The sequence below is a fragment of the Dinoponera quadriceps genome, unplaced genomic scaffold (genome assembly GCF_001313825.1).
Source record: "Dinoponera quadriceps isolate SergipeBrazil2010 unplaced genomic scaffold, ASM131382v1 scaffold37, whole genome shotgun sequence".
Lineage (NCBI taxonomy): Eukaryota > Metazoa > Arthropoda > Insecta > Hymenoptera > Formicidae > Dinoponera > Dinoponera quadriceps.
Genome location: NW_014554446.1, coordinates 2226751 through 2250197, shown reverse-complemented (window position 1 = coordinate 2250197; position 23447 = coordinate 2226751). Strand labels below are relative to the sequence as shown.

The window sequence follows — 23447 nt, the reverse complement described above, 5'->3', positions numbered from 1 at the left end:
ATTCTTGAAAACACGTTTCCTTAACGCGAGGTTTTCCCGAAGAGAATTCCACCGGCGGACCGCCGAGTGACGGTATTTCCGCCTGCTCATTATACACTTATTCAGCGCATGACAAATGAAAATTCGGTCGACTCGTTCGGTAGTTTTTTTTCTCTCTCGACACTTTCCAACTTTAGGAACGTTAAACTCTAACATTTAACGCGATTTAACGCAACGGTAATAACGTTAAGCTGTATTTGATATTTTCCTTCTTTCGGTTGACAGCGAGAGAAAGTTACATGTCTCGGTCTCAAGTCGCAAGGCTCATGATTGTTTCGCAAGACACGTCGAAATCATCGAGTCGAGTTAATTCATCTCGTTCTCGTGGCTACTGTGGCGTGAAGAAAAAAGCAAAACGAAAGAAGAGTAAAAATCCCATGTTGGGTCACGGTTACGGGTTCTGATACTTCGTCAATCACGTCGAGGACGTTACTTCCAGACTAAGAACTACAGCTTTACAAATACTCTTCGTGTGTTCCGCTTTTATTTACATTTTTCTTCGTGCGCTACTTCGTGCTGTTCGAATCGGCATACATGTGCATGAACGGATTTAACGCTGACGTATATCGATTATTAAACAGAGATCCGCCTTTTTACCCTCTGCTCTCTCTCTCTCTCTCTCTCTCTCTCTTCCTCTCTTTCCTTCCACTTCTTTCATTCTAGATGCACTCGAAACACTCGCGGAATCGCAGCTATTCGGCGAACGGTTCGCACTCGAAAGTCGCCCATCTCACAATGGACTCGTTCAGAAAGCACAACGGTTGCACAAACGTTCGCTTTTAATTGAGGTACACAGAAGCAAAAATTAGTCTTAAATCAAGAATAGATAATCTCACATATAAGCAAAAATATTACAATTCGTTTACAAAATTTTAAGTCGTGATTCGATTGAATTTGTATCGAAGCGAGTACTACTTCAAACTCAATTCAAGATTGAAAATTTCCCAAAAAGATTTTAATATTCCTGCTTACATATGAGAATATCCATTCTCGATTTAAGGCTATTCTTTTTTTTGTATATTTTTTAAGATTCACAAGGTAAGTCCAAAGGAATACTCTAGTGACAGTAAGAGCGTCCTCGTTCAATTGTTGTGTTTCTTGGACGCAGCCATTGATCACCCCTCATCGAAGCTGAACGGACGTACGACGGGATTTTGAGGATTTTGACCCGAAGCTGAACCCACGAGCTTCTGACGAGCGTGCACCGTTCGCGAAATACGATGCTCAGTGCGCGGACAAAACGCAAACGCCGTGAGACACGTTCGACCGAAACGCGTCGTGGAAACACTTCATGATTTCCTGCCTCAAGCAGCTCGTGAAAAGTGCGCCGACGTGCGGAGTCATACGTAGCGCCCATTGTTGTTTAGAAATAGCGGTTAAGATTAAAGCTCCCGCGTCCTTGCTGCGGCCATTCTGTTTCGTGGAGTCAGAAGCGAGGGAATCCGTGCCTGGAATTCTTGCAGTATGCTTCCGGATAAAGAATCTATCCGCAAAATGATACTTATCGATCGATTCGGCGTACCTTTGAAAAAAAAATATTCCGAACGCTACCCTTTCGTTCGAACGATCAATAAATAGCCCGAAAATTAACGTGATGAAATCACGACGAAGGATGGATTAAGGCAAGTTCTGCAACAGTGTAAAGTATACAGTAAGACGTGAGTCGATCTAACCACAGTCGATTGTTCTTGGAGTGCAAGAATCCAATTGGTCAATTAACTTACGTCTTACTGTATACTTTGCACTACCGTAGGCCGTTGCACGGCCTTTATATTGTAACACGTATTTTATTCGAACACGATAACTGAATGGTCGTCTCTTGGAAGACGAGTGTGACTGGTAGATCCAGAAGTATTTACACCAGTCAGAGTTCATTTTTACTCAACAGTTGCGCAACCGTTCCCAGCCAGAAGTGACAAGTCGAATCGACGTCGATGTCAATTCAACAAGTTGCGCTTCTGAACCGGGTTGTGAACGCTGAACGCACCTGGTATCATATTAATTTCACGATTATCGATCGTTACAGCAGGAGGAAAGTTTCCGGAATATTCCGCAAGTTTGCCGAATCGACCACAAGTGTCATATTGCGGGTATATCTTTTTATTTGCCTGAGTTTCCTCGCTTCTGAACGTCATCAACGAGACGACTACAGCGAGGGAGCATAACGACGAACGCAGCTGAGACGACTGAGAAGTGTATCGAAGAAGTGTATCGAAAATCAATAGCAATCAAAACAGCAAATCAACACTTGTGTGAGTAGCTTTGTATTCCGCGCGGTCGCAGATGTGATTCTTCCGCGTGTCGTCCACGTAAGTTCCACGAGCCCGCTCGGATGGATCGAACGCGGCTCATCAACGATTCGCATGCTCGTCCTGCATTTCGATCCCCGAAGTCGGCACATACGTACACACACATACACGTGCACACATACACGCACACAGATACACGCACGCTCACACACACACACACACACACACACACGATCTACATGCTATCATACTACACGGTGCGCTCGCTTACTTCCTATTTACTTCGTACACGATGACAATCGACTCGTTTTACTTGCCTCTAATGAATACGTTACTCATTAAATGATACATGGTAATAATCGATATCGATGAGACGATGCCAATACGATGGGCAACATTGTACATATAGGACGTACATGGTTCTTCTTATCGGATCCCGTTCCCTTCGGCCACCCCTCGTGCTCTCTTTCTCTCTTTCTCTTTCTCTCTCTTTTTCTCTCTTTTTCTCTCTCTTTCCTCCCTGTCTTTCCCTTCTTCATTTCTTCAAGGCTTGAACACGCAATACTCGTTCGATCGTTACGCGCGAAATTGGTCTCTCGGATGCGAGGTAGGCGGCCGAAGAGGACGGATCTGTTTTTAGTTAGATTCTCAACTCTCTCGCGAGCAACGGCGTCGACCGGCGAAAACGTCGTACGTCGGTTCCGTTGGCACGCGCGACGCACGGAAATCGTTCGGGAAAAAGCGACGAAGGAATCGTTCCGAGAGTGACGAGGAGGAGCATTAAGAGTGTTACGTGGCCCGTCTCAATAATAGCCTAATAAACTTCCCGCGCGCTTCCGGCGCGCGAGCACGTAAAATCGCGCAACGTGCGAGAGGCTCGCGCGCGCTCGGAATTACGAAGCGGAATCGTAAAAGTGGCCGGCCTTACACTTAGCAAGACCGTGCGCTTTTACATCCGTTCGATCGGGGGAACAGTGAACACGACTTCCTCGAGAAATCGATCAATCAAGGCGGGCTGAAGCGAAATTGGGGGAAAAACGCGCGACCCCTGCGCAGAGAAAAGTATTCTATTTCTACTGGGTAGAGAAAAGCGATCATTCACTTGACTTTCCTTCTTTCCAAGTATTACAATTATCTTCAATAAAGGCTATCTCTTCTTGATACAATAGTCTCAAAATGTAGTCATCGGTTTCCCAAATCTGTGTGGCAACCCTACCATTATCACATACTCGGAGCAAGAATTTATTTCCTCTCAAGAATATTATAAACTTCATTCGAAGAAAAATTGAATTCAATTAATTTGAACAAACGGAATAATTTGAATAAGCTGAAGTTTCGTTTCGATTAATACTCCCGATCGAAGTACTAAACTTACCAAGATCCCGAATATATTTATTTTCAACAATTCAATGACGAACTTACGATATACTCGCGAGTGTATAAACTTATAAAAACTTATAAAACGCCTGAAGCAAGTAACATTTAAGCACCACGTCGGTCGATTGGACAGTTAATCCTCGCGCTTAATTGCTCGTCGAGATCGATTCGAAAGTCGCCGAACGTCAACCTGCTAATTCCCGTTTCTTCAAGTTCACTAATCCTCAAGGCTCGCCGGTCGGATGTCAACGGTAACGAACGAGTCCGGACCGGTCGACGCCGTTTCCTCGCCTCGTTCTTCTTCAACAATGCAATTATATTTAAATCACGTATATATCATCCCGTTAAAGGTGGCTTCGGTACAATACTGTGGAGTAACGAGGCCACGCGCTACCGATACAATCGTTTACGATAATTGGTCCTGAAGGAACGATAGAACCAAACCCGGCAACCCCAATATCGGCGTATCGCGCGCTAATGGAGAGGGAACGCCGGTGCGCGAGCTCGCGATCGCGCGAGCCGCGCGCGGCGAAGACGATCGCGAGAGGCCGGCGCGCCGGCTCGAGGAAATTTCCTTTCTCGGGGACTTCCAAGGCCTACGAGACGCACTACGAAGACTATGTATATAACGTGAGACGCTTTTTACCACACCTTTTACTACATCTTTTTCTTTCTCTCTCTTTCTTCCTCTCTCGCACTACTCGCGCCTTAGACGATTTTTCTGCGACGCTTTTTTTTTCTCCTAGATGATCTGCACGCACGATAAATTCGCTACACGTTGTTGAATCATCGGTATCCTCCTCCTCCTCCCCGGAGTTAGAATGCTTGCGACCGGACTTCTCGTGATCGACGGCTATCGTTCCCCACCTCACGAGCGATTCGCGAGCGACGAGCTCGTTCCTTCGATGACCGACTACGACGTCGTCGTCGGCACTTCCGTTATATCGGCATTCCTTCCCCTCCTCGATCCGCCACCTCGCTCACGTGTCGGCGTAACGATAAGAACGAGACGATGCCTTCTTCTTTTGGGGTATTCAAGCGATGTTAAATTTCTCTATGGATACCGAGCGAGAAATGTGGGAGCAAACGTCCCCGGGAATGAGACGAAGAGCGGAAAATCCGCGGAATCTCATCTTAAATCGGAACCAACCAAGTCGAAATTTTATCCCTGAGCCCGGTAATCACAGTCAGATCTTATATTTAGGAATCTTAAGTCCATCCTCAGACGCTTCACGGCCAATAAAACGAGCCATACAGTATCTGAAGATAAACTTAAGCCGGCCCTACAAAATCCGACTATGAATGCTGGTCGAAATCTACTTAGATTGCACATTAAATCCCCAAGTGAAGAAAATGGGAATAACATTCCATTTGTTATTAACATTAATCGATGCGAAGGAATTAAATTTCCCGAAGGGAGGGTTTTAAATTCCATATTAAATCTTCGAGCAGAGAAACCGGAAATATAAGTTTCCCATTTGTACCATCAAAGAGAGCACAACAGAAGACCTTTGACGATTTAACGTAGAATTAAGTAGACTTGTTGTGAAACTAAAATTTCGACTCGGGTGCAGCGACTCTGCGCGCGAGCTTCTCTCTCTCTCTCTCTCTCTCTGTCGTATGAATCGTGGCAAATTTTATATTTATGGTGTAGATTACGTTATTGCAAAAAAGAGAGATATAAAAGAGTTTCAATTTGCGAGTCCGTTTGGTTGGGGTTTGATATATTCGCAGAGTTTCACGACGGCTGCTTCGACGGAAGTGCACACGCGTACACAAGAAGCGGAAACGCGGAAGATCGACGTCGTTCGGTTCTCATCGTTACGGTTCCGCGAGCGAACAAACGACGACGATGATACGACGACGATTCCCGTAATACGGCTCTCGTTAGCAGGAATAGGTATAGAGGTCGATATATCACCGGATTAGCTTCGAAACGTCGGGAGATATGGGTTAAAGGACCGAGCGCCTTCCTCACATGGCATATCCCCCCTTCCCGCGAGGGCTTCGTCTACAATAAATTACTTTAATCTCCACGTTGTAACGATAATAGGTGTAACTCGTAATTATATAATCTTATATACCGAGTAAACGCTACGATACAAAGCTAAAATCAATAGATATCACCAAATAGTCAATCCTCGCTGTCCTCGGTTATCGTTTTTAACAGTGTTATGATTACTATTATTATTATTATTATTGTTATATTTATCGTTAGTTATTATTATATATTATCGAGGGACGCGACGGTGCGTCCAAGTTTCTACACCCCCAGGGTGACACCGTCGGATGCCTTTCTTCCCATAGTGTGCCGAGAGAATCGCGCGGAAAACCTATAAGAGACGTGTGTGGCTTGCGTTCTCCCTTCGTTATCAGAAAATATAGAAAAATAAAAATAATCGTTCTTAGCAAGGTGTACCCACAACACCGACATTCAATATATTTCTGCGATTAATGAATCGACCAATTGCAATGAGATTTACGTGTGAATGCGCACACATTGCTCGGAACTTGACGAAGAGTTTGGAACAAAGCGAGAAGCAGGACTTCCACCGATCACCCTGGGTGTCGACCGGACGCTGCCGTATACTCTCGTTATACCGTCGCCAGAACTCGATTGCATGTATAACTTCTCTCTCTTTTCCTCTCTTCCTTTTTCTCTCCCTTTCTCTCTCCCTTTCTCTCTCTCTCCCTCTGTTGATCTCGTATTTATCTAGAAAACCGAACTGAAGATTGCATCAATTACGAATGTAATCGCACGGAGCGACGATCAACCAACAAACGGCGGGCGCAGAGAATCGTAATTGCCGAAAGGACTCCGACTGATGTGTGTATTTACAGAGAGCCGACTTTGCGCGACCGCCGACGGGCAAGAAAGAGAGAATCCCGGAGAAACGTGTGTTCGGGCCCTTTCTTGAACAGTCCAACCCGGATTGATCCTGCCAAGTGGCGAAGTGTTTCCCGCGAATCGCGCGTTCGCTCTGCGCACGGAAAGAAATTGCTCTTAAATCAGGAATAGATATTCTCATATACACCGAGAGAAAGATTTCAGATTTCATCAATTTTATTGCACCGATCTCTCCGTCCTCCGTTTCGCGCCTTCGGCGTTCTTCTCCGTCACGCGATCGGACATTTCCCGCACGGACATTCCTTGAGGACATCCGAGGAGTTCATCCCCGGCGCGGGTTCCGCTCCTTCGATCGATCCAAGTTCGGCGATTGCGGATCGAACGAATCGTTAACGCAACGTCAAGATGAATAGGCCCGTTCCGCGACTCACGACTTAATTAAGAACGATAACAGTATCTGCAGATATAACTCGTGAGATATAATGTGTGTATATATATATATATATATGCATGTATGCGCGCGTAATAGTATGTATATTGCGTTAGTGTCGACTACAGTGCTGCGAATATTCTGCGTAGCTTCGTGCGTCGCGCGCGCGAGACGGCCGGGCGAAGTAGAAAAGTCACCACCGTGCGCGGCCGTGAGGCGTCGCACGCGACGTACAGATCTACTCTTCGTCGGGAATTGGTCGAGCATGTTTTCCCAAGTAGAACAGAAAATGACGTCANGGGGGGGGGGGGGAGGGACAAAAATGATCGGAAGGTGAAGGTCTTTACTTTAGTCGTTCTCTCAACGTCATTCTGGACGTTGTCGTGATTTCCTGTTCTGCCTGGATCTCGCCGATCGAAGCATGTCGCGTTTGTCTACGTGAACTACGGAGAGTAAGCTCGGTGGAACGATTATAGTCAATAGTCAACGGATGTTCCTGCGAGGACCTTTTCAAGGGACGACTCCGAGTCTGCGTTCAGGTCCGTTGGAGCTCGCGCTTGGTCTCGACAATTCTCCTCGTACGCGACGAGACTTAATTATATGTGGAAACGACGGATAAAACGATAGAATGAATTATGCGTATTTTAATATGCTTCGTATGCGCTGGTTATGAATCTTTGAACGTTGAATGTTTTAAACAACAGTATTCACGGCAACTTTAAATTTTTAACATTTGTACGCAAATTGAGACAAATCTTATATTTGAAATAATAAATAGCAAATAATCTATAAATAACACTTTTAGTGGAAAGTTCAGAACTTATCAAATAATGACGTTCATTTAAATAATATATTTAAATGAATGTGCAAATAATTTGTTATTTGTATTATTCGTTATTCGAGTTATTTGTTATTCACTATTTGTTACATTATATTTGTCTTGTTTCTTCTCCGTTTATTTTATAGATATAACAGATAAATAATAAGTGGTTTTATAAAAAAATTGTTTGTTTTAATATATTATTGGAATGATAAAATATAACGATTGTATAATATGAGTAAATAATAATATAATAATACAATGAATAATAATATATAACAAGATAATGAAATGAGTTCGTACATATATATACACACACAAATAATAAATGAAAAATAATAAATGACGAATAACAAATAACGCAAATTATTTCTATATTCATTTCAAATAAAATATTTAAATAATATCATTTTATCGTCATTATTCGACGACTTCTGAATAGAAATGTTATATACAGAGATTTATCTACTATTCGTATTATTTCAAATAAAATTCAAACAAAATTTGCCCAAGTCTACGTACAAGTTAAAAAAAAACGAATAATTACAAATCCGGATGTGATGAATATGGATAACGCGAATAATAAACATAAATAACATTTTTAATCTGAATAACTCACTAAATAAAATAAAATGATGTTGAACGCGTGAAAAAACGCAATGTTCTAGTTTCCACGGGAAAATGCGAAAAAAAAAATCTTCGCCGACGGGCGCGAGAGGCCCGGACGATAAATCCGGCGCGCGCGGATACGGATCTGCTCGCGTGGTCACGTTGCCGTATATCACTCTCGAACTCGCGGAATGAGATTTCATTGCAGCCATGGCGCGTAATCTAAGGGAGCCTAATTATTATTATTATACACACTAAGGATACCGTGGGACTCAAGCTTCGCCCCCCTTTTGTGGGCGTAAATACAGACGCATGCCGTTTCAGCCGTTGTTCCCTGATCGATACGGAAACGTCCAACGTCCCTGAGCGGCGCTTATGCACGTTCGGAGCCACGCTTTGACCTTTCGAGTGCAATGAGAGGGTTCAGTGCGCGATCTCGATTCTACGAGGTGACTTCTTAAAGCGAAGCGATGGATCGTGAGATAATGCGCGATATATGAACGATGGCCAGCACCAGTGTCGATTGAAGGGCCCGGTGGCAAAAAAAGAAAAAAGAAAAAAATTCGGTGCGAGTGACAACAGCACGGAACTGCGCGACGAGCCGCTCGTACTGTGACCGAGCGTGCGCGCGGTCTAACTCTTTCCGAGAGAACAATTTTGTCAAAACCGTCATTCCGGAGAAACGGCGGATTCGGCGAATGATTCCGAGTTCACAGTCTGAACATCCCGGACTTTCTATCGATTGGTCTACTTCCTTATTTGATCAAAAATGGCGGAACTGAGGATTGTTAAATAAAAGGATTCGATAACCAAATATTATTTTAAGATGAAAAATGAATGATAATAAAATAGTGGAAAAGTAAATTTTTGAGAGATTGAAGCATATATATATGCAAATAGTATTGTATATATAATAAAATAAATCATGCATGTCGATAAAAGTGTATCTGAATTCGACATATCGTAGACACCCTTCATAGGCAGAGACATTCTGGCGGCAAACGTCAGACATCATTTTTTATCAAAAAGTCGGTCGATGTCTAGACTCAAACTTGAGAGATTCTAATTCAAATTTCAGTATATAGCGCGGTATAACTCGTCACTCGCTTTCACACCGGAACCCCTCGATTCGCAAACCGCGAATTTTGGAATCTATCTTGCGGGTTTGACATTGTACACATTGTGTTAATCTCGTCTTGCACACAAACACAGCTGCCGACACGCGCGCGCGCGCGCGCACTATCGCTGCTATTTTTCTCCCCCGGGTAGAATTATGCCGCTACAATATTTTTCCTTTATCCGGACGCGATACAACCGAAATCGTTGCACGGGGTGTTACCTGACAGGTAGGTGAGGTGCCTTCCTCTGTCTCTATTTTTAAGGATAACCCTTATTATCCAGGAAGCATCCCGCCTAACGATGCATTTAGAAAATTTGTCATTTAATCCGCGCTAATCGGCCGAAACCAAGATGGAAGCGTCTATCTAAATGACGATAATAATAGCTTTTTCTCATGGATGTGGATATTTTTCTTCTGCGAATCTCCAATGCTCCCGTCTCTGTTCGATATCTCGACAGAGACGCGTTACTTGAAATCATTCTCAACGTTACATCTACAGAGAGAAGTATATTAGATATATGCACGTATGTATATACAAGACACTACACTTCACATGAGAACATATTATTTGTAATGTTAAATCCTTCATGGTTGGTATTTATCGTTTAGTTAATCATAGATTATTAGTATCTATTAATTATGTGTTTGTTTTTTTTTTCGCTTTAGATTTTTCATTCGTTCCCTTTCGCCTCTCCCCCCTCCCCCTCTAATTTTTTATATCCCTCTATCTCTCCTCCCCTCCCCTCACTCTCTCCTCCAACCCCTTTTCTCCCGATCGATTATCCTGAAAAGAGAGAACTGCTTACAGGATAACCCTCAATATCGCAAACCTTTTTTCCGTATCGTCGACTAAAAGAGCGAACCAAGACGGGAACTGCTTAACGTCACTTCAGCAGAATATCTCAGAATTACTGATCTTAAATTTAACGATCCGCCGAAAGTCTCGTCTCTGAATTTCGAAACATATCGGCGCTTTCGACTGGTTCAACATCTGTGCGAACATCCGACCGACCTTCGGATTGGGCGAGGAATCCGTTTGTTAAGAGTAAGATCGGATGTTCCGAGACATGCTGCATACTTCGACTCGCACACGTGAATCCCTCTGACACCGAACATACCTTAACCCGTTAATATTCTTAGTCTTTCTTATCCCCGTCTTCGGGATCCTTCAACGTGTGCCACTGGGCGATCGGGCGCCTAGGAGACGCCAACATATCGCTCCAATGTCGAAGTTCCGTGCCGCTTGCGTTCTGTCCCAGCACGACCTTTCCAATCGGTTCTGATGTGCCGATACGATCGTAGTCTACTACAGTGACGACGAGTTGCACTTTCTGAAAGAAGAAGCTACGTGAAATCCAGAATGCTGAAGATACCATTATCGTCGTAACATTAATTGCCTGCCTAATGTCTGGAAGTTAAGGCACTCTGTTATAGATCGAATTATATCAGCATCATTTGACTTCGTTGTATCGCGTATTGCGATCGTTTCTTAATTACAGAATCGAGCGTTCGTATTTCTGTTCGCGTGTCATATTCACCGAATAGATTCCGAAAGTGGACCGTAACGTCTGACCTTTCTGTATATTTATATTTTATAAACATAAAAACATATCACGCGCTTGGCTCTTATTTGCCTCTGTTCCTTTGTGCGTTCTAATTGCTTTATCGATCTCACTGGAAAATATTTGAATTTATCCATCGCTTGTGTGTAAAGTCTGAGTTGAAGTGCTGCGAACGTTCTTGTTATCGTAACGAGCACTCGGATTTATCCCTCTTCTCGGTAGTTTACTTTGGAATTTTTATCGTTCTAACTTCCGAGCTTTTTATTTAGAGCGCCAATTTAGCTATGAAATTTCGCAGCGTGTGTTCCCCCGTCAATTTATTCCTCGACGATTGACTCTACCATTTGCAAAAGCTCGAACAATTGAATATCCTTTACGTACCTGTATCTGCTCGAAGGGTACCTCGAAGGTGAATGATTCGTTGTAGTACGGATTGAGAGTGCACTTCTTGATCGACGTCTTCTTCTTTTTCAGCCTCTTGCCGTTTTGCATCAAGGCGATCTTGACGTAAGGGTCCGAGAGACCACCGACGTCCATCTTCTTCAAGTTCTTGGCTTCCAGAATGACCACCGTGAGCTTGCCGGCCGTCGGCACGTATCTCAGCGAGAAACAAATGTCACCCAGCTTGTTGTCCTGCAATCGACAAGGATGCCGTTTACGACGTGTGCTTAAGCACGCGCATGAATCGTATCGATTTCAACGTCGATTCAACTCTCCAATCAGACGCCGGCTTCAGTCCCGGCGATGAAAACTGCGGTTCATCGATCCGACGTACTCTACCGGGTTGGTGCAAAAGTTCGTTCCGCTCTTTTTCAATCAGTCCTTCGCTCAGTAATGTCAGAATTTCCACGGGATTTTACAGCTACCGGAGAGACGGCAGTTCGTCGGACAAAACGGCGTTCAATTATTTAGTGAATTAATTTAAAAATAAATAAATGTACGTACATTTGGCTTAGAAACGGAATGAACTTCTGCCAACCAACCAACCTAATATTTGTATTTCAATGTCACCGTCATCATCATGTAGACTCGATTGTCTTTCCATGAAACGGGCTCACCTGTCCACCCTCCCCTTCGACGCTCTGCAATTCCCGCCATTCCTCGATCGTCTGCGCCAGATCGACCTGGCAGAGCGGCACTTTAACCTCACCGATCTGATCGTGTTTCGAGAATCTGTCGAAGTCGAAGATGGCGAAGACCAGAGTTTTGTTCATGGCATCGGCGTAAGGGACGCTCTGTGTTTATCAGTGACAATACGTACGGTATTAGATGATATAGTAAAGTATTAGATGTTCTGATATGAGGAAATCGATAAATTGCGATTTCCGCAGGACGTGGCGTTGCCCTACTGACCTTAAACGTGAACGTTTCGTTGAAGACCGGGCTCAACGTCTTCCTGTGAACCTTCGTTTCGAACTTCTTCTTCTTGTCCGGCAGCAGATACACTTTCACATAGGGATCCGACGTGCCGCCCATGTCCAATGCTGGCAATTCTTCCGCCTGTATCACCGTTACGGCGAGACTGTTCGAGTTGAAGTCGTATTCGAGCTGCGATCAAACGTGTCCTCGTTAATACTTAGAACGCCCGGCTACATACAGATTCAGAATACAAAACTCGAGTCGAAATTTCGGTCCCACATTAAGTCGACTTAGTTTTGCGTTAAGTCTTCAAGCGGAGAAAACTTGACGTCGCTGTACAGTTAACCTAGTAAAGGTGAGGTTTAGAAGGCAACGCAGATGCGAGGATACGTTACCTTGTATTGCAGTTTGCCGAGCTTAACTTCGCTCTGCTTACTTTCGGCCTCGTCCGGCTCCTCGGCATTGTCCGTCAACTCCTCCATATCCGGCTGGACCTTCGCATACCGAAGTGGATTCCACGAGTGTAGAATGTATCTCTAGCATCTACATGAAGTCACGGAACACCGAATACATACCTTGTCCTTGTACGTGCTGCCGAGCAGCTGCACGGACTTGAGGTCCACCGCGCCCTTCAGGCCCTTCTTGCCGTCTTTGGTGCGTCTTTTGCGACAGCATCTTCGTATACAGCAGAAGCAGATGCCGAGGACAATTATGCCTACCCCTGTGCGGCACAATGAAACACGCGAACGCGCATTATAATTAAGTATCGAAGCAATGGATTCTCCTCATAGATACACACACATCTTCGTGTATTCGTCGTGGTCTACTCGAAGAAGGATCACGCATCGTTAAGTGGTGGAAATATTCGAGCCGACGGAAAAAGTTCGTCCCGCTTTCTGATCAATTTTCAAGCTTAGAAATCCTGGATTTTCGCGATCACGCGTGCGAGAGACTGCAGGCTACCAAAACAAAACGGCGCGTTCTTGATTGATTGACTACAATTTTGAAAATCAATAAACACACGCGCATTTTGGACGGAGAATAGAAAGGAAACCAACTTTTGCGTCGACCTAATGTATTTAATAATAAATGTAACAAGTACGAATTAATATAGCAAGGAACGAGCAAAATTTGTTCAAGCACCACGTTCAGTCTATTGAAAAACAGCCCAGTAAACAACAGCTAAATGTTATAATTTCTCATTTAACGATGCAACTGTTATAAACGCATTATATTGCATTTATATTATTTAATGAATAATTATAATTTTGATGTTGCGTTACTGTTAGCTGTTTACTGGGAATTGTGTAGTACTGCTGTAATGAGTTATTAATTGATTCAACGGCTTAATCAGCATCCAAGCAATGTATCGTTGCACCAGTGCGTAATTTGTTCAGCCGACATAACATCTTTTTGAATGAGGACGATCCTCGATTTCGTCGACCCAATCGCTTTTTTTTTTTCTTAGTTTGTTTATGCGACATTGAATGACCGCGAGGGAACGTCCTTGCTATATTTAAAGTCATTTCGTGGAACGACCTCCCAAGTGGTGGATAATAAGGATCGATTATTCTCAATTGATTAGGATCAGACTCGTCGTAGCAAGGTCGCATCGTTACCTATTAAAATAGCCACCAGACCCCACGGTGGTATTCCTACTTCTTCCGCAAAGTCCTTCCCGATCTTCTCAAGTTTAGTCTCGATGGAGTTCGCCGCGCTCTCGGTAGTAGGTTCTTCCGTTACTGAAATCAACGGATTAACGCTCGGGTTAACGCTTTGTTGCAGAAGACGATCGTGAAACTTAATTAACCCAGTTACTTCCGAAAATCATGCTTAGTCGGACGCTTTCGTACATTCACCGGAAAAAGTTAGGTGTCAAAATTCAAAAAACTCATATTCTCCGTATATAAGCAAGAATGTGCAATCTTATATAAAGATGAAACTCGCTCTTATATGAAGGAAATTTTACGAATTCTTATAGTTCCTTTAGAAATATATTTTCCTTTAGAAATATATTTACTCAGGAACAATTTTCATGAATTGAGCACCATCGGTGTTACTCACCGTCTTTTTCTCCCTCTGTGCTGAACGTGTTGGGCGAAGTGCCGACGACTTCATCCTGCATCTCGCTCACATCTCTCTTGACTAACGGCGGCATTTTCTACATCAGAAGAGCATCGCAGTCGTGAGCACGCACTTGGCTAAGTAAATTCGTCCGTTGCACGCGACCGAGCTTTCCTCGAACGCCTCTCCTTTCGTCCGACGACCCCGCTCGTGATTTTCGGTGCACCTCGAGTCCGGTTTTGATTTTCCGCATAATAACGCGACAAGGCTCGAATTAATCAACGACGCTATCGAGACTAATTAGACGCGCCACGAGCGCGATATAGAGTCGAGGATATACATCACGACGCATGCGACCGACATTGGCTACTGCCATGGAGATTCCGTAATCTACGAGAGAGAGAGGGAGAGAGAACGTTTCCGCGCGCGTGACGCGCCAAGCCGCATGCGTATCGCAAAAAGCTGAGCTTGACGACGGAGCGATTATTAACGGGCACGCAGCACGACACGTTTCCACGGCCGTTCGCCGTCACAGACATGTAAACGAGACTCATTTATCTAACCCTGTCGCCGTGAGAGAGAATCAAAACTAGTAGTAGTAGCGCGGAATAGCGGAGCCATTCATGAACGGCAATCGTGCATGACGTAACGGGGGAGCTTTTACGCTGCTGAGCGGCAGCAGTCTCAAAGGAAGCAGAGAGAAGCAAGAAATAAAAAAGGGTCGCTCGACGAGGTACGTGGATCGTTGTGGCATCCCTTTTTATACGTTATGTCGGATCTTCCGTTAATTTCCATTGTAAGGCTCCCCCCGCCTACGATCCGGCAATATTGCGCGTAATTCCGTTGCCGCAAGGCCGTCGGCCGTCTGTTGTTCAAACGTCGCCGCGCCTTGATCCTCAACGCTGGCTACAACGACAGAAAACAATGTCCGCAGAAAGGTTGCCGAGGCAGGGCTGAAAAGATATGGCGGTGTATATGTATATATGTATATATATATATAACATATACATTTTATATATATATGTATGTGTATATGTATGTGTATATAAAAACGTAATACGCCGTGCGCGAAGGCGGCGGCGTCGGCAACGGCGACGATGTATTATCGAGCCGCGCGCGTGGGAGTTTGTGCGCGCCAATCCATAACTGAACGAGAAGCGAAAGAAATAAACGAAGGATGAGGCGGGAAGCTATGGCGAGGAGGGTCCGCTTTTCGTTCATGGGGAGCCGAGAGAAGCAAGACAAATCGTCGCGAGACCCCGCGATTGGGGACGCAACGAGAATAGAGCGGCAACAGTGGCGGCTCGCCAGTGGTCGGGTGCTAATATTACAGATAGAAAAGCATCAATATGAATTCAAGACTTATATTCTCGTATCATAAACAAGAATATATAATCTTATATGAAAATAGAACTTGTTTACATGAAGAAATTCTATACGGTTCCACTAAAAATATCATATTCTTGTTATCGAGGAATAATTTTCCTTAATTGAGGGGAAAAAGTATTGGATAAAACGATATCTTCCAACTAAGAATTGTATCAGTTTGAAAATATCATTTCTTCTATCCAATATTTTTCCTTCCATTTTATGAAAATTATTTTTGAACGGTAAAAATATATTTTTATACGAAGAAAAAAATATTAGTCAAATTAACATGATAATAAATGAACGAAACGCGGCTTTGTTTGAAGAAAATCGAATTTTCGGTTATAAAAACCGAATTTAATTGATAAAAACTAGAGATTCTGTTTCTTGAATTATATACAAAATTTCTTCATGTTCATCAAACAAATTCTATTTTCATGCAAGATTATATTTTCTTTATAACTCCAAAAGCTCGGGAAAAATTGTTCTTCTGAATTTTTTTGCAAATTTCTCCGATTTCTATCCCAAAGATGGAAAAATTCTTTAGAAAAATTCATACATATTCGGTTAAAACCTGCCTTCCTTTTTCCGTAAAGAAAAAAAGAGATCAAAATATCCGCGGAATAATTGAAAAAAAAACAATTTTTCCGAGCTTTTAAAACTATAATACTTTTATTTATACACAAGAATATGAATCTCGAATCGATACCAAATTTTTTCCGTGTAACTATTTTTATCATTATCAATTATAGGTGACCACAACAGGTAACGGCGAGAAGTATATTAAATTTCAACAGTGAAACAGTGTATCGAAATCCCATAATTTTTCGTTGAAAATCTCCGACAGCTTTCACGCGAAACGCGGATTGATTCATTTCGGTGGGTGCAAATAGGCGCGAATTTTAGCCAAGCGCTACCTTTAATTAGCAAGTACAGCGCGAGTATAGCGATAACGTAGTCAACAACAATTGATCGATCGATCTCGGGACGATTTAATTATCTTTTCAAAAGCGGCGGTAACACGTTGTCGAACGTTGCGTAATCATCGTAGCGCGCGGAAAATCGCATCGACGGTCTAACGGACGGGAGCGATCGGGGCGCAAAACGGGGTCGAAGCGCGCGAAGAATCGTCGTGCTGAAACGACTATTTGAGAAAAATGACACTCGCCCTTATGTAACCTCCCACCCCATTGTAATCCCGGCTGGCCTACGGCCATTGCGATAACTCCGCTTCTTCCAGTCATATACCGCTCTCGCACTTCTCCGTCTATCGGCCGGCTATCGTTCCTTTCCCTCCGATCGAGCATTTCTTGCTCTCCTGCAACCTTGCGAGGCGCGTTGTCTATATTGTGTTACGTCCCCGGTATCGGGGTTTATTTTAACATATTCTCTTCCGAAGTGTCATCGCGAAGAATTGCGCAAGACGTCACACCGTCGACCGTACGCTTGGATCCCGCTGGGATCAGAAATGTCGGCGGATGGCGATGACGTATATACCCGTCGACGATCCCAGCGATATCTTAGGTTTAACAGTTCTTTTTTTTTCCGATCACCCTTGTGATCCTCGGGATTACGCGGTAGGTGCGATGATACGCCGGGGGCATTTTCGTAGGTTGATGTTTGCGCGCCTCTTATGTGCGTGATTGAGTGCGCGCGTGTATGAAACGCACGCGGCGAGCATGTGCGCGTGTGTGCGTGCGAGATCGATAGGGATAACTTCCAATAGGATTACTTATCGTAGACCACCTTGCGCGTGTGTCTATGTGTGTGTGTGCGCGCGAGGCTCTCGCAAGATGCTGCCAGCGACGTCTCTCTTTGTCACGATAAAATCGAAACTGCATCTCCTCACAAACGTACACGGAAAAGAAAAATTAGCATCAATTCAAGACTCGTGTTCTCGTGTATGTAAGCAAAAATATATAATCTTACATATAAGAGAAGTATATAATAAAACTTGTATGTAATTTAGTATAATTCCGAAAAATACTCGGTATAATCACTAAAAATTTCATATTCTTGTTATTCAAGAATAATTTTCATGAGTGAAAAAGATTGGATAGGAAGAACGATATCTCCAAAAATTGCATCAGTTTCGAATATATTATTCTTTCTATCCGATATTTTTTTCCTCTCAACTCGTGAAGATTATTCTTGAATAACAATAATATGTTTTTAACGAAATTATATAGAATTTCTTTATGTAAGCAAGTTTTATCATCACCTAAGATTCATTATTCTTGCTGATATATGAGAATATGAGTCTCGAATTGATATACAGAAAAGATAGTCTTAAATCAATGATATTCTCATGTATATGCAAAAATGTTACAATAATCTTAGAAGATTATAATACTCTTGCTTATGTATGAGAATATCTATCATTGATTCAAGATTAATTTTTTTCTATGTACTAATTTTTTTCCCGTGTATTTTTCTCCGAGTAAACTTTGATTTAATAGTGTGGATGTTGTCCGAAGAAAGCATCGTTACAAAAAACCGGGAGAAAGACATGAACAATGTTAAAAGATACATATAAATAATTTATCGCATCGATTTACGTAAAATCGTGAGTTCTTGATAAATTCATAACTAAAACCATATAACCTCGCATAACCTCGCTGACTATCGGAGGCTAGATTTACGTCATCCCGGTTTATCGAGAAGAATTTCCATCACCGCGTAATGACTATCTCTCTATCTCGCCTGCATTCACGAGAGTGCCTTGCGTAATCGTATTAAAAATTACTTGGAGTTCAAAGGATTAATTTAGCGCATATCGTGAATACTCATCGTTTGACTCTGGCGCTCCGCAAAGAGGCAAAATTATCTCCGTTACTTATATTTCATAATTAAAGTTCTTTCTCAAACGAAATATCGAATTTATCATCGTGCAAAAGTTTATCATCACCGATAACGCGTATTCTTCGCTTTATACTTGTAGAAAAATGCACACATATTTACTCTCTATTATCTTTTCACTACAGAAGGTCTCTTTGCGAAACCGAGCTTGAACGGCGCGTTTCCTCCGATGAAATCCGCTCTTTGATCAAAATAATCGAAGATCCTCTCGCTCATCCCGTTTATAAACTGGCTGGCCTCTCTCATCAGGCGTGGTTAAAGCCCGTTCGATTCCTATGATTAGGTCAGCCAGCCTTGCTGCGCGTTAATTGGGATATCTAGACGTGTTTAAACGATCGTGGATGTACGATACGCGCGTACGTGTGTAAATGTACCTCTCCCTTCCACCGACAACCAATGTGTAATAATTGAGATGCAGGATCGGTTTGACGTGGGAGGAAGATTCTTCGTGTACGTTGGAAGTCCGACGCGACGTCGGCGCGTGCGTCATCGCGCTGTTAAACATATTACCGTTCCAAAATTAAAGAATCGCACTTAACAACCGTGCTCGGCTCTTGTTTGCCTATTCTAATCTCTGTATAAATATTGACGGAAGAAGACGTGCAGATTTTCAGTTGTCTCCTGGCGACCACGTCATCGGCGGCATATGTTGGGTGATACGCGGCGCGGCGCGATGGAAAGTTCGCATTGTTTTATCGAATGTCGCGCGTCACCTCTCCGAAATGACCGATTCAATTGATACGAAAGTTTCCGCGGCATGCGGAAGTTACTTTCTCTCCCTCTCGTCTTCGCTGCGTCAACGTCAATACACGAGTGAGTTTTCCGCGAGTTGCCAACGTGGCGATTACGCAGCTGTGACGCCACTCGTCACGCATTCTGGCGGATCCGCTCGTGAGCGAGTGTTGGGGGAAAAAAATGCGCGCATTTATTGCACTCAGCGACGTATAATTTCGCGGCCGACCGCGAGCGTATGTCGCGGTTTCCCGGTGCCGACGTTGCAAACGCCGGCGACGAGTTCACGCGCGCGCCACCGGGCTTTACGGCAGAGATCTGTCTTCTATCTTCTTTCTTTGTTTATTCAAGTGAGCCGGCCGATGGTTCATGCCGATCCAAATGCCTCTTCGGAGAAAGAGAGAGAGAGAGAGAGAGAGAAACGCGGTGACGAAGTGGTACTTGCAGAAGCACTATTCCTAACGGTGTGTAGCTAAAAAACCGGTTTTCTTCCATTTTTCCGCGGATTTTTCCGGCTTCTTTCCGAAAGGTAGAAAAATTCATGTCTTCGGTTAAAGCCTGCCTTCACTTCATTCCGTAAAAAAGATGATTGCGTGCGCTTAACTGAGGTCAAATGAAATTAATGTTATACGTTAAGCAATAATATGTTACCCTTAAGTTAAAACCGAAGATACTGTGAATACGCAAACAAATACGCGATATATTATATATCATAAATATTATAAATATATAATAATATTCTTATATATGTGTATAAATAATGTTTTAAATGAATTTTTCTACCCTTCGGAAGGAAGCGGAGAAAATCTGCGGAAAAATGGGAAAAAACAAACTGGGTGTTTTCCGAGCCTTCAGAACTGCAGCGAGGACGGAGGATCCGGAAATTGGCACGATTGTCCTCGCGAACAATTGAAACTGGGGATTCACTTCGTGAATGCTACGCGTTCGCTCGATGCGATCGCTCGAATGCAACAAGAGAGCGGGCCGCAACTTCCCCCCTTCGAAACAACGGTCATTCGACTATCGACTGGCCTACATCCTTCTCTCAAGGACGACGACTTCACCGAGGACCGTTCTTAAAGGTATCCAACGCCCCTTTCATGAATGAACATCCCCTCGGCACGATGTGACGGTGAGCAAAAATGTTGGCTGCGTGGGGAGGAGCGTTACGTTCCTTCTCGCGAGAGGGGTGACACGACCGAGACTCCCATTCCGTCCTTCTTCCCATGAGGGACTCTCAATCAGGACCATATCGAAATAGCATCCCTGAGGCGTATTATCGATCACGAAGGTTTACGTGGGGTTCTTCGAAACGCACCTCTCGCGTCGAGCCGCTCCGGCATTGCCGGCATTTCGCGTCTCGATGGTGGTGCACTTGAGAAAGGTGGAACACCCTGTATATCCGGGAGGAACAAAAGCGGCACTCTCGAGCACTCTCGTACTCGAGTATCTCGATGGTGCTCGACCGAACATAGCGGAGGAAATTATTACGGCTCAGGCAGAGGGAGATAGAGATGGATAGATAGATCAGATTATTTCCTAGATATATATAATTGCCTCCGAGATATCCGTTTCGTCATACGCTTTCAAGGATCGTATCCGACAGGAGTGCATCGATGGAAATGCCGTCGAGTCGAGCGAATAAAACGAAGCGAATCGAGAAGTTATCTCGCGATTTTCGGCCACCACCCGTTTCGCCCGTTCCGTACTTATTTTTATCGGCGCTAATCGATCGACTCTGTCAAGAATCTGTGCAGGAAATCCGAGATACGAGATAATTCCTTCTATCCTATACCTTGCTCATCATCGTTCATGACGAATCTCTCTCTCTCTCTCTCTCTCTCTCTCTCTCTCTCTTTCTATTTATACCCCTTTTTCTACCCACAAGATCGGTTGCAGCTAATAATAGCAGCTATCCGCCTAATCCGTGACTTTCGTTGCTCTTTTCGACAAGGGCGACTCGTCCATAAAAGAGAGAGAGAGAGAGAGAGAGAGAGATTGCGCATGAAGACCGCAGCACGATTCGCGGATAAGAGAACTCGGAATGCGGAAGTACGACGGAGGAAGGAGGAGAACGACGGCCGTGGGAGTCGAGACGCGGAGGAAACGCTCCGCCGCCTCGGCGGTGAAAATGTTTACCCTCCCCATGAAATCTGTGCCACCCTCGGCGATACTCGGGAAGGAATAAAACGCGCGGATCACACACACGCGCGTTCCTATACACGTACACACGCACACACGCACGGATAATAATCGAGATAGATTACGATCGTACACGCGATTTTGCCGCGAGCGGAATCGAGCGAGGCTGCGCGTCTTCGCGCGAGATACGCCGGATTGATTGATTTTTATACCTACGTATCGGTATATATCGCGGCGGCGGATCGCCGCGATCTCTCGGATTGGCCTTCGATCTAAGCGGACGAAGAGCCCTTCGTCGTCGTCGTTCGTCCGCGCGCAAATGGGTACTCACGACGTGCTGCGGTGACGCACTCTTGCTCCCGGAGCTGCTTTGCCCTCGCTGCACTTCCTCCCCTGGGCGTTACTCGACGGCGGTGGCGGCGGGCCGCGGCTCGGCTGTAACTACTTGCGGGTCTGCGACACGGCGGGTCGATCCTGCGAATAATCCCGCGCGCGAAGCAGACGACCTGCTGCAACACCGGGATTGCGGCGGTGGTGCTCGCGCGGTTTTACAGGTGCATCGCGCCCCGAAACACGCTCTGCGGCGTTCGACGAGCTACGGAAAATCTCTCTCTCTCTCTCTCTCTCTCTATCTCTCTCTATTCCGTGCGCTCCGGCCTCTCCGCGACGACGACGACGGCGGCGGCGGCGGCGGTAGGACGACGAGTGCGCCTGACCGGTGGCGGACGTGAACATGGCCGCCGACGTAACGAAATCGATAAAACACGTTTTACGTTTTCCGGCGTTTCGACGCTCCGAGCCGACGCTCTGCGTCGCTCTCGCGCCGCCGCCCCCGTGAGCCCGCGACGGCCACGACGCCGTCCGAAGGAGCGGAGCGCCCCGATCGACGTCATCGCGCGAACGTTCGATGCGTGCGAAACGACGCTTTTCCGAAATATCACCCCGGTGTTGGAATGACGATGACGCCCGGTATCGGCGGCGGTGACGTCGGTGTCGGTGTAATTGTGTGATCGGCACGCTTCGCCGAGGGAGAAATCCGATTCTCGCGTTACGTTTCTCCGGGCAGCCGTTAACGAATATAAATCGCTTGTTTAAATACGTACAACACTTTTACGATAGTTTTTAGGAAGTAACGCGTCACCCGTTATTTTTCAAAGTAACGCGTAACTCTGTAAAAGACTACGTGTAGATGTCACGATGTACTCGTAGATGGAGGAGAAAAGATCTCAACGTCATATGAAATCTTTTTAAAGTACACGCCGTAAGCTGATACAAATATATATATACATATATATTGTGTCTTAAGGTGTAAAGATTTATGGTTTCATAGAAAATGGGAAATCCAAAGATTTCAATCCCGATAGATGGCGATTACTTCATCTCCCATTTTCTCTGAAACGGTGAAATGGTTACACCTTGAGGCATGCATATTTGTAATCAGATTCGCAAGTATTTTTATCTGATGCTAAAATTGTGTAGAAAATCGAGCGGTGAAAAAAATTATGGGGAACGTCCTAGCGAAAGCCTTTAGAACCACTTTACCGCTTACATTCAGCAATTCGTTTGCAAATTAAGGGCATTACTGCGTTGAAGTAAATATTTACTACATTTATTAGAATATACTAAAATTGATGGAAATATTGCTTGATTTAAGAGGCTGGAAAGCAGATAATTACATTGATCCCGCATTTTTTGCAAGAGATTAAGAAGTTATAGCTGCGATTTATAACGTAGGTAGATAGATTCGCTAGAGCTTTTACTTTTGTAGACTTTTCTCGGAAGGATATCGAGTGCGACCGTCTCCGGATTTATTGAGAATCCGAGGATGCGCACGCGGTAACTTTGTGTCATTCGTAATTCTAAGGAATA

The 23447-nt window shown here is 44.4% G+C and overlaps 1 protein-coding gene across 4 annotated transcripts; it reads right to left on the bottom strand.

The window, feature by feature from the left end:
• Window positions 1-10218: 10218 nt before the first annotated feature.
• Window positions 10219-22218, bottom strand: LOC106749632 (synaptotagmin 1). 4 transcript variants are annotated; one of them, XM_014629290.1, is made up of 9 exons: window positions 21910-22218; window positions 14478-14574; window positions 14033-14155; window positions 12989-13134; window positions 12809-12907; window positions 12408-12602; window positions 12113-12289; window positions 11436-11687; window positions 10219-10823 (listed from the first exon to the last, which is right to left on the bottom strand). In XM_014629290.1, exons 2-9 carry the CDS (start codon window positions 14569-14571, stop codon window positions 10629-10631), a joined length of 1281 nt encoding a protein of 426 aa, XP_014484776.1. In that variant the 5' UTR covers window positions 14572-14574; window positions 21910-22218; the 3' UTR covers window positions 10219-10628. The 4 variants fall into 4 exon arrangements, with proteins under 4 accessions (XP_014484776.1, XP_014484786.1, XP_014484797.1 ...); XM_014629300.1 differs by lacking the exon at window positions 21910-22218 and adding an exon at window positions 21795-21873; XM_014629307.1 differs by lacking the exon at window positions 21910-22218 and having other exon boundaries at window positions 10232-10276; window positions 10611-10823; window positions 14478-14909.
• Window positions 22219-23447: the final 1229 nt, after the last annotated feature.